Source organism: Hyla sarda, chromosome 8 (genome assembly GCF_029499605.1).
Source record: "Hyla sarda isolate aHylSar1 chromosome 8, aHylSar1.hap1, whole genome shotgun sequence".
In the NCBI taxonomy this organism is placed as follows: domain Eukaryota; kingdom Metazoa; phylum Chordata; class Amphibia; order Anura; family Hylidae; genus Hyla; species Hyla sarda.
In genome coordinates, this window is record NC_079196.1 from 185,339,153 (window position 1) to 185,355,441 (window position 16,289).

The 16,289-nt window shown below is 40.8% G+C and overlaps 1 protein-coding gene across 3 annotated transcripts in view; it reads right to left on the reverse strand.

The window, feature by feature from the left end:
- Positions 1-611: 611 nt before the first annotated feature.
- Positions 612-16,289, reverse strand: part of LOC130284273 (acyl-coenzyme A amino acid N-acyltransferase 1-like) — a 69,892-nt gene continuing 54,214 nt past the window's right edge. For all 3 annotated transcript variants that reach the window (XM_056534474.1, XM_056534475.1, XM_056534473.1), the window contains 3 exons: positions 9,259-9,752; positions 7,312-7,517; positions 612-1,485 (listed from right to left, as the gene is read on the reverse strand). In XM_056534474.1, the coding sequence (XP_056390449.1) occupies positions 910-1,485; positions 7,312-7,517; positions 9,259-9,721 (1,245 nt within the window). In that variant the 5' untranslated portion in view covers positions 9,722-9,752 and the 3' untranslated portion in view covers positions 612-909. The remainder of the gene's footprint in view (positions 1,486-7,311; positions 7,518-9,258; positions 9,753-16,289) is intronic.

Here is a 16,289-nt window from a genome sequence, read left to right on the forward strand (position 1 = left end):
AATTCTCCCCCCCCACTGTCGATTCCCTACCTGATCAGGATCCAGCAGGCTCCAGCGAAGATCCCAGGTCCCCAGGCATCTTCTCCTGCAGGTACGGCCTCCATCTTCTTTCCAGAGCCCCTCGACATCCAGGGGCGGGCAGAACGGGGGGTTGCCATGGCAACCCCCTGTCCTGCGCTGCCATTGGTCAGAGCTCTGTTCTGAGTAATGGCAGGGGATAGGAGGAGATCGCAGCTTTGCAACCTCACTCCTATCCTTTAGGCTGATCGGGGCTGTCGCTGACAACTCCGATCAGCCCTATTTTCCGGGTGATCGGGTCACCACAGACCCGATCAGCCCGGAATTGGAGAAAATCGCATGTCTGAATTGACATGCGATTTTCTCCGATCGCCGACATGGGGGCGTCTCAGGACCCCCCTGGGCGATGTGCCAGGGTGCCTGCTGAATGATTTCAGCAGGCATCCGGCTCCGGTCCCCAACCGGCTAGCGGTGGGGACCGGATTTCCCACGAACTGTACTGATTTAGCTAACATTTGTGTTTTAAGCACTTTACAGCTCAGAATCTTCAACAAGACAAATCATTTCACAACATTTTTATTGATTTCACCATTACAGTTGACAGAGGTTTTCTTTAAATGAGAAAACTATTCAGGCAAAAGAGGAAAATGCAATATAAATGGACAGAAATTTAATTTTGTTCCAATTTAAAGTATTGACATACAGAACATATTAACCTTAATTTTACAAAAAGCAGTTCTTGATAAACTATGAACAATTCAGAAAATCCTTAGATAATGGACATACCTAAACTCACACAACAGGACATTGTACCAAGAACTTCTAATGTAACTGAAGAATACCACCAGCGTTTTTGTTAAGAGTAATTAGATATTTTCTTGTATTCAGTTCTTAGAGATTACTAGAAAGATTTAGATGCTGAAGAAAGAACAACTGAAGTTCTTTCCAGATTGATTTCTCTGCTTCACAATGAGGTATCATCTCTCCGCCCCATATAATTGGTATATTATGGCCCCGGAGATGTGAGGCCCAGCAAAATGGGAATCCTGGAGGTTCGATCAGATGACCAGCTCCTGCATAGGAGATCATTCTTCCATTGCTCTGTCCTTGTTTCCTCATTCTAGATAAAGCTGATTCAGCAAAATGTTTACTGTTGTAGTATTGGTCAGATTCTCCAGCCACGAAAAGTATGTGTCCTTGTGCCCTCTCTACTGGAATATATGAAGTAGGGGACTCATAAAATCCAGCAACTTTCAGGAGACCCTCTGCAGTAATCACCATCTTCTCCTGCCTGTAAGGGGTTCCTTTAATAAGAACTTCACCATCACGGTAAATTGTGCCACCGTATACGCTGCACGTTCCATTAATGCTAACTGTAGCCCCTATTTGCGGTAAAAAGGAAGCCAAGACCAGGGCAATCTCTGCACCTTTGGAGACACCTAGAACTCCAACTTTTGGCATAGAAACCTAAAATAAATGAGATCAGAGAAATGTGTTTTACTTTGGTGTCCAAAAGGTTAACACTTGAATCAAAACTGGCTCACTTTCACTGGGAGACTACTACAGATTGGTCTTACAGTTTACTCATTCTTTGAACTTTTTTACTTAAAGCGTAAAAAAAACAAAAACATTTTTCTACGACCTATATATCCCTTACAAATAGCCTTTATATGTAGCTCACTAGTTTTTTGTTCTTGCCTTGTGGAGGGGGGTGTGTCTATCTCTCTATGGCCTTGAGCCATGTAAGGGGCCCCAAAAATTCTGATGGCAGCCCCGGCTGGGAGTTGTAGTTTTGCAACAGCTGAAGCTGCAGTGTTTGTAAAGCAATGTGTTAGAGCAGTGTTGCCTTTATCTGTTGCAAAACTACAACTCCCAGCATGCCCACACATTCTTTGTCTGTAGTTTTGCAAAAGCTGGAGGCACACAGCTGGAGAATACACAGCTCTAAAACAGAGTTTTACAAAGATTGTACCCCCAGCTGTTGCAAAACTACATCCCATCATGGGAGTTGTTTAGGAACAGCTGAAGGCTGCAGTGGTGCAATGGTGATCTCTAATACTGGATACCAACACACATTACAGCCGGTATCCAATATGCTGCAAAATACAGAGTAGTCTGTCTGCATAAAGACAGATGACCCCTAGTGGTGGCTATTTTCATCTTAGATTTTTTTTTTGTAAATTTGAAATTTAAAAAAAAAAAAAATGTATATTTAAAAAAGTAATCTTATTAGTAGTACTACAAAATATAAAACGTTTTTCATAATGACAGAACCTCTTTAAAGCGTACCTGTCAGATCCCACAAAAAAAAAAAAAAAGAATTAATAACCGGGGAGATTTATCAATCAGTAACATTTGAAGAAATAAAAAGGTAGGAACACTCACCACAGCAGCTCAAAGCTTAATTTATTAAGCACAACACCCAGTGCTAACAGCGCAGGGCAGAAACAATGCTGCAGAACTGGTGAGTCCCAGTAGGTATGGAGTTCCCTATTGGTGGGATTTGCAGGAGCTGTTTTCTTTATTAAGTATTCAAAATGATTTAAACAACCATATTACAAAAGGTCTTTAATTTTCATAACAACATAAAGTTTTTGGATCTGACAGTGCCCATGTAAGTTCTTAGTATATGTGAAGATAAAAACTTTGTCATAATTCTTGTTTAAAAAAAAAAAAATCTAATATTCAAATACACATTCAATAGCGTTTGGCCAAGAGCTTTTCCTCCATGGATACTCGAACTTTGCTAGCTGGGCCTGCATATATTTTCAATGGGGAGGGGTGGAAAAAGCCACAGCCAGACATCAATGGCAGACGGTAAAAAAAAAAAGTGGTGGTGGCTAAGAGAGCACAAAAGGATTGGCAATAGAAATTTAACATGCCCAATCCTCTCCCATTTAAGATGGCCACCATGTTCATTACATAGCCTAACAGGGTTTTCCCTTCTGCCACACCTTGTGCTGAAACATGAATAACCACCAGCCAGTGTTCATATTACATGGTATATGGGTGTTTCTTTTCTTTTGAGACATGCATGCACACAAAGCTGTGCACTAGTGAATAGTGTTGTGCCTTCATGAAACAAAAGGTGTCAAACATCTTCCCTCCATTTGATCCCCTCCAGGGATTGCCATGTGCTTTATGCATGTTAGAAAGTCACACTGTTCCTCAAAAGGTAAATCGAGGCTTCATTCTCATGTTTGACCACTTATAAAGTTCTTAGAAGTTGTACCTTTGTAAATACCAGTGTACCTTCTGCATGTCCACAGTGCTGCACTGTAATCTTCTCCCCCTCACTTTAGCTTCCATACAGTAGCAGCAGCAATAGTAGCAGCGCAGTGCTAAGTGTAACCCTACCTTGCTGTGACTCTGCCACTGCTGCTTTCTTTCTCACATTACAACCTTGCAAACTGAGTGCGTCAGTAACCCTCTTCTCCCCCAAATGCCAACTATTACTCTACTGTGCAAATTATCAGACCAGCACAGTGTCAGTCTGTTCAGTTGAGTGCACTTTATGAAACACTATGTAATTGCACAGCAGCAAGGAATATATTGTGCCAAGTTGTGAATGGCTAAAGTAGTAAGGGAGGAAATGATTGTGTGTGCGCTCAGGGCAAACAGACCAACTCTGGTCCCACCGCCTGAAATGAAGAGAAGGAGAAATAGCTGCGCACCATGGTGGGGTCTCTCAGGGGCTCTCTAACAGCAATGAGAGCATGAAAATCACTTTGAGGCTAGGTATCCACTTTTTTTTTTTACAATAAAAACGCCCATTCTGCCGCAAGGAGTTTTTTTTGTGAAAAACCGCTGCGGCCAGATGTTAGCTGCAAGTCAGTAGGGAACTGCAAAATGCCAAATTCACTTGGCCTTATTCAGTATGGCTTTTTTTTAAAATCCTTTTGCCATTTTTGGGCTCCTTGGCAGTTTTTAAAAAACATCCTCTTGTCGAGACTTTGTTTTTTTTTGGGAAACTCTTGGCGTTTTCCTCCCATGGAAGTCTATGGGAGTGAAAAAACGCCAAGAAAAACGCCATGTTGGTTTTAACTTTGGCGTTTTTTTCAGGCGTTTTTTATTCTCTTTTTGACTTTAGCGATCCAAAAAAGTGATGGAAATACCTTTCTATTAAAATTTCGTAGAGTACCATTAAAAAATAATAAAAAAGGTACAGTAGTGATGGAAAAATTTTTATTTAACGAAATGTATCTTTTGTATAACAAAACTTTAATAACATTTTAAACAGGGATCAATTTATGTGGGCAGGTAGGGCACTAAAAATGTAGCCGACAATAAAAATGTAGTGTGTGTTTTTTTTTACATTTTTTAGGCAGTACTACTACTTCCAGCATGGAACACACTGTTCCATGATGGGAGTAGTAGTTATCTGTACTAATTGAAAGATCGCCGTGGTCCCTTGCAATCCTCCTGTATAATGTATAGATGCGACCGCTCTTCTATGGTCCCCTGTACTACCGTATATATACACACCTATTCATATTTACCACAGAGAGCTGTGATTGGCCAGATGGTTCCAGCCAATCACAACTCTGTGGGAAATATGAATATGTGTATAATATATATATGTCAGTGCAGGGGACCATAGAAGAGCGGCCGCATCTATACATTATACAGGAGGATCACAGCGGATGTCAGGAGTTACACTCGCTGCGATCTGTATATTAATGCAGGTACTACAACTCCCAGCATGGAGCAAAGTGGGCTCCATGTTGGGAGCAGTAGTACCTGCAGTAAGGGACAGATCATAGAAGATGCCACTCCTCCTGACACCTGCTGCGATCCTCCTGAAGTCACTGTGGGGACTCAACTGTTCTCAAGGCAACAGAGCCGGGAGAACAGCTGATGCTGAGCAGTATATATATACAACGTATATCTACTGCCCCAGCAAGAACTTACAGTGAGCCTGCAATGTATATACAGTATACACATTGCTGGCTCACTTAACCCCTTGCTGAGTTGTGCGCTAAGCCAGTCCAGCAAGGAAAGCGTTAAATTACACTGCGGGACAGTGTAGGTTAACCCTTTGGGTGGTACACAGTATATACAGCTATCTATAGATAGCTGTATATAGTGTATACAGAAGATGAAGAAGTCCACTTACCTCCCTCCAGTCCCTGCGGGTCCGTGTAGCTCCGCCCCCTAGTGATGACATCATTAAGGGCGGAGCTACAGACGGGATCCAGGCTGGTAAGGGTATAAGGCTCTGTTAATATTGTCCGTTTTCGATAATGTGAACAGACCTTTCTGTCAGTGTCTACCCAGACAGGGAGACTCCAGCTGTTGCTAAACTACAACTCCCAGCATGCCCAGACAGCAAAAGGCTGTCTGGGCATGCTGGGAGGTGTAGTTTTGCGCCAATTGGAGACTCCCTGTTTGGGAAGACATTGCATTATGGGCGCTCTCCCCTGCGGAGAACGCAAAAAAAAAATTTCTAACCCATTTTTTTGTGTTTTTTTTCTTCTTGTTTCAGATCCGTGTATGCAGAGGATTACGGTGGATTACGATGGATGAAATTGATTAATTTTAATAAAATGGTTAATGAGGGCTGTGGGGGGAGTGTTTAAAATAAAATAAATTTTTCCAATGTGTTGTGTTTTTTTTTTTATTGAATATTCAGGCTTAGTAATGGAGGCTGTCTAATAGACGGAATCAATTACTAAGCCGGGGCTTAGTGTTAGCCCCAAAAACAGCTAGTGCTAACCCCCAATTATTACCCTGGTAACCACCGCCACAGGGGTGCAGGGAAGAGCCGTACCGGCCCGTAGCATCAAAAATGGCGCTCCTGGGCCTAGGTGGTAACAGACTGGTGTTATTTAGGCTGGGGATGACCAGTAACAATGGTCCTCGCCCACCCTGGTAACGTCAGGCTGTTGCTGCTTTGTTGGTATCTGGCTGATACTGAATATACAGGGAACCCTATGCATTTTTTTTCATAAATTAAAAATGAACAAAAAAAAAAAAAACACACATAGGGTTCCCCCTATTTTCAGTATCAGCCAGATACCAATCAAGCAGCAACAGCCTGACGTTACCAGGGTGGGAAAGGACCATTGTTACTGGCCCTCCCCAGCCTAAATAACGCCAGCCTGTTACCGCCTAGGCCCAGGAGCGCCATTTTTGCCACTCCGTGCCTGTTGGTACCGGCACTTCCCAGCACCCCTGTGGCGGTGGGTACTGAGGTAATAATTGGGGGTTAGCGCCAGCTGTTTTTCCGTCTATTAGACAGCCTCCATTAATAAGCCTGAATATTCAATAAAAAAAAAAACACACAACACATAGGAAAAATTATTTTATTTTAAAAACACTCCCCCACAGCCCTCGTTAACCATTTTATTAAAATAAAATAATCAAGTTCATCCATCGTAATCCATCGAATCTGCCGTAATACTCTGCATACACGGATCTGAAATGAGAAAAAAAAAAAAAGATGGGTTAGGACATTTTTTGCGCTCTCTGCTGGGGAGAGTGCCCATAATGCAATGTCTACCTAAAAAGGGAGCCTCAAATTGATGCAAAACTACAACTCCCAGCATGCCCAGACAGCCTTAGGCTGTCGGGGCATGCTGGGAGTGGTAGTTTAGCAACCGCTGGAGTCTCCCTGTCTCGGTAGACACTGGCAGAAGGGTCTGTTCGCATTATCCAAAATGGACAAAGTGAACAGAGCTTCAGACTTACTAGCCTTGATCCCGTCTGTAGCTCCGCCCCCTAATGATGTAATCACTAGGGGCGGAGCTACACAGACCCGGCTGTGACAGAAACGAGGGAGGTAAGTGGACCTCCTATTCTGTATACACTATATACAGCTATCTATAGAAAGCTGTATATTCTGTATACCTCCCAAAGGGGATATAGGAGCAGGGAGTCCTGTCAGTCTGGTGACAGGATTCCCGACTCCTGTATAGTATACACGGGTACACTATGACCCCCTGGACCGGGCGTTCAGCATCCGACCCACAGAGTGGTACCCAGAAGACCGTGAAAAAACTGCAAAAGGGTACAAATTGCGCTGTTTCCACACACCTTTTTTATTTATTTTTTTTTTTTTTTGGGTGTACAAAAAATTAAAAAAATGGAAACCTAGCCTGAAGGGTTAATCTATTAAAAAAAATAAGCAGGTTTATAAAAATATTTTTTTTAAAACAGGTACCCTTTAAAGGAAACAAATTCAGTTTCTTGGGAAGACTAAGAAATTCCATTTTTCAGAGAATCTCCCACGTGGTCTTTTGAAAACCCTTCCATGAACCTGAATCTTTGACAATAAATAGTCACAGCTTGTACCTTTGGATGATTCAGAAGTAGATCTGCAGCTTCTTCAAAATATTCCAGCTGTAATTTTTGAAATGATCGTGGTAAATCAGAATATCCAAAATATGCAAGAGCGAGAACCACGAATCCACGGCTGGCAAGTAGACTTGCCCGGTATTCTGCAAGGCCTCCAGCTCCACCATACAGGTCTATTATACCAGGGTATGATCCTTTTCCATCTACAATTTTAGATAATACAAGTGCATGGTAATAGTTTGTGGTTTTATATTTTGTCATTGAATTAACATTGATAGATCAGCAATAACAAAAAAAAGCCTAAAAAATTTGAGGTACTGCTCACTGTTCTAGAATATGTATATATAGTCCGGTTCCTAAACCCCTAGTTGTACAGGATTCTTACAGTCATCTTGTAAGAAAAAGAATAGAATAGACAAGCTTCCATAAGGGAAGTTTCGGGACTACAGTAGGTAAATATGAAAATGTTCAAACTTTATTCCAAAAAGATTTAAAAAAATATGAGGTTTGGGTGGACTACAAGTACCAATAAAACCAATGTGTTTTGGAAATTCTTTTCAAGGTCAAAGATTTTTTTTTTCGAAAGCATTGCAGGGAGTATAACATAGTGTGGGGTCTCTGAAGCCCCGTTTTCTCCTATGATGCAGCTCTGTGCCACTCTGTCCCCCGAATCTGTATGCAGTCAAACGGCTCATCAATACATGGCTGCCTATGGAGAAGCAGTGGAGGCCCCACAGTAATGTACAGTATTTCCTTCCATAAGTAGTGCTCCTTTGTTTTTAGAACTAGAGACAAGGTTCCAAAATAGAAATTCTGGCACACCAGTAGGAAAATATACAAATGTTCAAGCTTTATTCCAACATGATTAAAAATAAAAATAAAACGGACTATAAGTACAAATAAAACCAATACAGTGGTCCCTCAACATATGATATTAATTGGTTCCAGGAGAACCATCATATGTTGAAACCATCATATGTCGAGTACATATGTCTATGTAAAAATGGCAATTGGTTCTGGGGCCTCAGAACCATTGTATGTTGAATCCATATCTCTATGGGAAACTGCTAATTGGTTCTGGGATGACCATTGTATGTGGAGTGTTTAACAAACCAGGGGGCCTCCAGCTGTTGCACAACTACAACTCCCAGCATGCATGTACAGCCATTGACTGTCTGGGCATGCTGGGAGTTATAGTTTTGCAACAGCTGGAGGCACACTAATAGGGAAACATTGATGTAGGGAGTGTATAGTGTGTATATGTATTGTATGTGATGTGTGACATCGCATACAGTACTGTACAGTTCTTTAAATACCTTCAGGGGGGACAGAATGTCCTCCATTACGATCCTGCCGACTACAGCTCTATAGGAAAGGAAGGGGAGGGCAGCCAGCAGCTCATTGGATGCCTGCAGCAAGATGCTGCAGGCTATTGGCTATGGCTGCACTGGGGGGGGGGGGCTTACACGGAGCTCACAGTGGAAGCCTGCGTGAGGTAGCAGGACAGCATGTGAGTAACAGGAGGCAGAACGGGGCACACGGGGCACATTATACAACTATCTGTCAGTTGGTGAAGTTGTCAGCGCTGTCAGATAGCTGTTTGTACGATGGCCCCGACACACAGCAGCATTATATGTCAAGGCTGCCTTCAACATACGATGGGCTCTGTTGAAATGATCATATGTTGGGGCCATCATAAGTCGAGGGGTCACTGTATGTTTTTTTGACCTTGATAAAGGATTTCCAAAATTTTTCCAAATGAGAAGATCGAATGCTTACATTCACTAACAAGCAGCGATCTTAAAAAGTGTTTGGAATATGGATATATAAAGTATATTAGAATTGTTTTAAGACTGAAGACGAAGCTGAAAAATGGAACAAAACTGACAGATACATATAAAATATAAAATCCAGCCTTTAATATTTAGTTCATTTGGAAATTACCTGTAGGATAAAATAAAGTGCCTCTAATCCTCCCTTCTTGGATTTGGTTTTTTTGTATTCCTGGGGCCATATGCCATCTTGTACATGTCTTGGTTAGAGTTGGCTCTGGATCAGGAGATAATCCCAATGACAAACCATCAAACAGGTCCACAGTGTACTGGAACGGGCAGTTTTCAACATCTTTTTTCACAGGACTTTGAAATGGTTTTAATGGTTTCAAGGACCAAACAAGACCCATGGGGTGCACGCCTTGGTAGGTGCCTCCTAATGCAGCTGTTTTATCTAAGTTGACTTCTCCTACATTGTTCGCTTCAAAGAAAGCCCTTGATTGGAAGATATGACCCCTGTCATCCTTAAGCGTTAAGCGAATTGTTACTTTTTGGGAAGGTTGGAGTCCTGTGACTTTAATTTGCATGGGATCATCAGCCAGAGCTTTCTCAGGAACCACAGACAGGGTGGCCATCTTTGGAAGATTAAAATAGTCCTTATAAAACCTTTAAAAGAAAGACACAAAAAGTTTAAAATATCTACACAGTGTAATGCCCAAGTTTCCCCAAAGTTTACTGCTGACTGCGAGGAGTGTGTTCTAATCAGCTTATTGTCAAGGGACCCTTCTAACAAGTAGTGATTGCTCAAAGAGGAAAACTACTCTTATCTAAAAAGAACATATCTTAGAACATATTGTAGAATATATCTAAAAAGAAAGAGTATATACCACGCAGTGAAAAGCGGACACCATAGCAAATATTGAAAAGGAGCTCCTATTATGACATCTCATATTGGGGTTGTTTTGCAATTAAGATCTGCAGGGGTCCACCTGCTGGGACCCCCACAAACTCTAGAATGGGGTCCTACTTTTCTGTCAAAACTGAGCTATCTCCAGTAGCAACCAATAAATAGCACACACAATGTATTACAGAAAGATAACAGTAGAAAGTTAAAGACCCTATGCTCTACAGTACACATAGGAAAAAGGCTTAATGTTTAATTAAGAGAGAGGCCCCATTGAGAGAAGGGTTTGGGGGTCCTTAATCTGGAGTCACAGGGGTGATTTTTTTTATAACCTGTTCAGAGCACCAGTAACCCATAGCAACCAATCAAATTGGTTCTTTTATTTTCAGCAATCTAATTGGTTGCTATAGGCAACTGGTCAACATTTTATCTTAACAAGTTTTGATTACTCTCCCCCATGTCCTAGCAGCTCATAGGCCATGGGCCTAAAGGGCCTGCAGCCTATGAGAGTAAATGATAAGTCAGGAATAGTTCAGGGGAGGAGAGAAGGCTGAAGACCAAGTCATCCAACAGCATTTTGACAGATTTCACTCTGAACAAGACAGAGCAGTTCACACTATACAGTATGTGAAGCATGCAAACTGCAGAAAAGAAACTAAACATAATTTTAAGTTTAAAAATGATGTTTTAACACCTTAATAATCAAAAATAATAAAGAAACTCAAAAAGGTCTGCATGGCCTTTTAACCCCTTAAGGACTCAGCCCATTTTGGCCTTAAGGACTTTGAGGGACATTTATCAATGTTTGCTTATGTATTCTTTTTTTTAGTAATTTTTTCCTTACTTTTTTTTTGCTTATGTGTGACGTATTTATCAACTGGTTTCAGCCTGTTGATAATTTTCTTTCATGTAAGCAATTTTTCCTTTTTTACTTTGGTAGTAGCTTTTTCTGCTCCATGTTTGAGCTGGAGTAAATTTAGTCAATTTTTAACGCTGTTGCGACTTTTTTTTGCGCAGTTGCGACTGTCGCAGTTAATAAATACCTGACTACCCATAGTCCATTTTAAAATTATTACTACATAGTAAATTTTAGGAAAACTTGCTTTTCTCGCTTTCCAGTCAAAATGTCGCACGAAAAATCGTGTAGTCGCAGTTGCGACAATTTTGCGACAATTTTAGTAAACAAAACCTGACTAAACCCGTTGATAAATGTCCATATAAATTTTTACGTTTTCATTTTTTCCTCCTCGCCTTCTAAAAATCATAACTCTTATATTTTCATCCACAGACTAGTATGAGGGCTTGTTTTTTGTGCGACCAGTTGTCCTTTGTAATGACATCACTCATTATATCATAAAATGTATGGCGCAACCAAAAAACACTATTTTTGTGGGGAAATTAAAACGAAAAATGAAATTTTGCTAATTTTGGAAGGTTTTGTTTTCACGCCGTACAATTTATGGTAAAAATGACATGTGTTCTTTATTCTGAGGGTCAACACGATTAAAATGATAGCCATTATTACATACTTTTATATTATTGTTGCGCTTAAAAAAAATCACAAACTTTTTAACCAAATTAGTACGTTTATAATCCCTTTATTTGGATGACCTATAACTTTTTATTTTTCCGTATAAGCGGCGGTATGGGGGCTCATTTTTTGCGTCATGATCTGTACTTTTTTTTGATACCACATTTGCATATAAAAAACTTTTAATACATTTTTTATAATTTTTTTAAAATAAAATGTATTAAAAAAGTAGGAATTTTGGATTTTTTTTTCCGTTCACGCCGTTCACCGTACGGGATCATTAACATTTTATTTTAATAGTTCGGACATTTACGCACGTGGCGATACCAAATATGTCTATAAAAAAAAAAATTACGCTTTTTGGGGGTAAAATAGGAAAAAAACGGACGTTTTACTTTTTTATTGGGGGAGGGGATTTTTCACTTTTTTTTTTACTTTTACATTTTTTTACATTTTTTTTTTACCATGATTGCTAATACTGATCTGTTCTATGTATAGGACATAGAACAGATCAGTGTTTTCGGTGATCTTCTGCTCTGGTCTGCTCGATCACAGACCAGAGCAGGAGACGCGGGGAGCCGGACGGAGGAAGGAGAGGGGACCTCCGTGCGGCGTTCTGAATGATCGGATCCCCGCAGCAGCGCTGCGGGCGATCCGATCATTCATTCAAATCACGCACTGCCGCAGATGCCGGGATCTGTATTGATCCCAGCACCTGAGGGGTTAATGGTGGACGCCCGCGAGATTGCGGGCAACGGCCATTGCTTGCGGGTCCCTGGCTGCAATCAGCAGCTGGGATCAGCCGCGCATGACACGGGCATCGCTCCGATGCCCGCGGTTATGCACAGGGCGTAAATGTACGTCCTGGTGCGTTAAGTACCACCGCACCAGGACGTACATTTACGTCCTGCGTCCTTAAGGGGTTAAGTAATTGGTTCATTTACTTTTATTCTGCTGACACCTATAGACTGTAGAGTTAAATGCAGCTACAGTGATCCCTCAACTTACAATGGCCTCAACATACAATAGTTTCAACATACAAGGTTTTTTTCTGGACCATTGTAACTGGAAACCAGACTCAACATACAATGCTATGGAATCTGCGAAACGTGTCAATGGCTGGAATAACCGACCAATCAGAATGGATATTTCACTGGTAAAACCCCTGTATTCCTAAAGTGTATGCAATTACTGGTGTCTGGTAGCACCCCCTACAGTACAGGGAGGTATTATGTGTTCTGTACTCTTTACCTGTACCAGGGTTAGCTGATCCTTTGGACATCAGGTCCAAAGGGCGGGCGGCTCCATTTTCCTTTTTTTAGGACATTGTGTACTGTACAGGACCCGGAAAAATCTCCTGTCCTCTACATAGGCCAGTGTTTCCCAAAGAGGGTGCCTCCAGCTGTTGCAAAACTACAACTCCCAGCATGCCCGGACAGCCAAAGGCTGTCCGGGCATGCTTGAAGTTGTAGTTTTGCAACAGCTGGAGGCTCCCTGGTTGGGAAACACGGAAATAGACAGTGATCGGAAAATGAAAACATTTTTTAATTATTTTCACTAAAATGCTCGTGTTACCCCAAATTTTTCATGTTCACAAGGGAAAATAGGAAAAAAGCCCCCCCAAAATTTGTAACCCCATTTCTTCTGCGTAAGAAAATACCCCATATGTGGATGTAAAGTGCTCTGCGGGTGCACTACAATGCTCAGAAGAGAAAATTTGTCCGGAATTGAAGGCCATGTGTGTTTACAAAGCCCCCATAGTGCCAGAACAATGGACCCCCCCACATGTGACCCCATTTTGGAAACTACACCCCTCATGTAATGTAATAAGGGGTGCAGTGAGCATTTACGCCCCACAGGTGTCTGACAGATTTTTGGAACAGTGGTCCGTGAAAATGAAAAATTTTATTTTTCATTTGCACAGCCCACTGTTCCAAAGATCTGTCAAACGCCAGTGAAGTGTAAATACTCACTGCACCTCTTATTAAATTCTGTGAGGGGTGTAGTTTCCAAAATGGGGTCACATGTGGGGGGGGTCCACTGTTCTGGAACCACAAGGGGCTTTGTAAATGCACATGGCCCCTGACTACCATTCCAAACAAATTCTCTTTCCAAAAGCTCATTGGCGCTCCTTCTCTTCTAAGCATTGTAGTTCGCCCGCAAAGCATTTTACATCCTAACATGGGGTATTTCCATACTCCGAAGAGATGGGGTTACAAATTTTGGTGTAATTTTCTCCCATTACCCTTTGTAAAAATGGTAAATTTGGGGGGAAAACTGCACAAATTTTTTTTTTCTCATTTACACATCCGATTTTAATGAAAAGTTGTCAAACACCTGTGGTGTGTTAAAGCTAACTGGACCCCTTGTTACGTGCCTTGAGGGGTTTAGTTTCCAAAATGGTATGCCATGTGGCGTTTTCTGCTGTTCTGGCACCATAGGGGCTTCCTAAATGTGACATGCCCCCCAAAAACCATTTCAGCAAAATTCACTTTCCAAAATCCCACTGTCGCTCCTTCCTTTCTGAGCCCGCCGAACACTTGACATACACATATGAGGTATTTCCTTACTCGAGAGAAATTGGGTTACAAATTTTGGGGGGCCTTTTCTCCCATTACCACTTGTAAAAATTCAAAAACTGAGTCTACAAGAACTTGGGAGTGTAAAAAATGAAGATTTTGAATTTTCTCCTTCACTTTGCTGCTATTCCTGTGAAACACCTAAAGGGTTAACACACTTACTGAATGTCATTTTGGATACTTTGAGGGGTGCAGTTTTTATAATTGGGTCATTTATGGGGTATTTCTAATATGAAGGCCCTTCAAATCCACTTCAAAACTGAACTGGTCCCTGAAAAATTCCGATTTTGAAAATGTGAAAAATTGGAAAATTGCTGCTGAACTTTGAAGCCCTCTGGTGTCTTCCAAAAGTAAAAACATGACAACTTTATGATCCCAACATAAAGTGGACATATTGTATATGTGAATCAATATATGATTTATTTGGAATGTCTATTTTCCTTACAAGCAGAGAGCTTCAAAGTTAGAAAAATGCTAAATTTTAACATTTTTTATCAAATTTTTGAATTTTCACCAAGAAATGATGCAAGTATCGACAAAATTTACCACTATCATAAAGTAGAATATGTCATATAGATACACAGAATGTGTCGGCTGATAAGAACCATTTGGCCGATCTAGTCTGCCCAATAATCTGAATATTATGAATAGTCCCTGGCCCTATCTTATATGAAGGATAGCCTTATGCTTATCCCATGAATGTTTAAACTCCTCTGTATTTGCAGCGACCACTTCTGCAGGAAGGCTATTCCATGCATCCACTACTCTCTCAGTAAAGTAATACTTCCTGATATTAGTTTTAAATTAGAGGGGCAAAGGTTTAAAACTATGTCCTCTTGTGGCAGTTTTTCTTCTTTTAAATCTCCTCTCCTCCTTTACCATGTTGATTCCCTTTATGTATTTAAAAGTCTCTATCATATCCCCTCTGTCTCTTCTTTCTTCCAAGCTATACATGTTAAAGGGGAACTCCGGTGGAAATTTTTTTTTTTTCAAATCAACTGGTGCAAGAAAGTTAAACGGGTTTGTAGATCACTTTTATTTAAAAATCTTAACCCTTCTAGTACTTATGAGCTTCTATATACTACAGATATACTACAGAGAAATTTGTGAAGTTCTTTCCAGCCTGACAACAGTGCTCTCTACTGACACCTCTGTCCGTGTCAGGAACTGTCCAGTAGGAGAGGTTTTCTATGGGAATATGATTCTAATCTTGACAGTTCTGACATGGACAGAGGTGTCAGCAGAGAGCACTGTTGTCAGACTGGAAAGAAATTCACACATTTCTCTGGTTAATACAGCAGCTAATAAGTACTGGAAGGATTAAGATTTTTTAATAGAAGTAATTTACAAATCTGTTTAACTTTAAGGCACCAGTTTATTTGAAAACATTTGTTTTCTACTTCTTTCCACCGGAGTTCCCCTTTAACCTTTCCTGGTAAGTTTTATCCTGCAATCCATGTACTAGTTTAGTAGCTCGAAAAAAACTCTCTCAGAATCAAATTTATAAGTAAAAGCATTCCAGAGTTATTAATGATTAAAGTGACAGTGGTCAGATTTGCAAAAAATGCTCCCGTCCTTAGGGTCATAATGGGCTCCGTCCCCAAGGGGTTAAAAGGAGCCTTTAGAGTGCAATTACACAATGCAGTTTTGAAGCAAAACATAGGTATAGATGAATGAATGATGATTTAGATTCAAAAAACATAAAAAGATGCTACTCCTTTTTTTTCTTTTATGAATCCACTCCACACCAGGACTGTAGCATCTGTTCTAATTATCTAATTTATTATTATCACCACCTGTTTTTGGCTTTAAACTTGCAGAGAAAAACTGCATCTAAACTGCACTGTAGAGATGAGTGAAGTTACAGTGATTCGATTCATTACGAACTTCTCGGCTCGGCGGTTGCTGACTTTAGTCTGCATAAATTAGTTAAGCTTTCAGGTGCTTCAAGGGGCTGGAAAAGGTGGATACAGTCCTAGGAGAGAGTCTCCAGCCACTGGAGCACCTGAAAGCTGAACTCATTTATGCAGGATAAAGTTATCAACTGCCGAGCCGAGAAGATCGTGATGAATCGAATCACTGTAAGTTCGCTCATCTCTACTGCACTGTGTTAGAGCACCCTTAGTTAGGCCAATAATTGTAAGTGAACAGCTGCACAAAGAATTGCTTATAAAAAAAAAAAATGCATG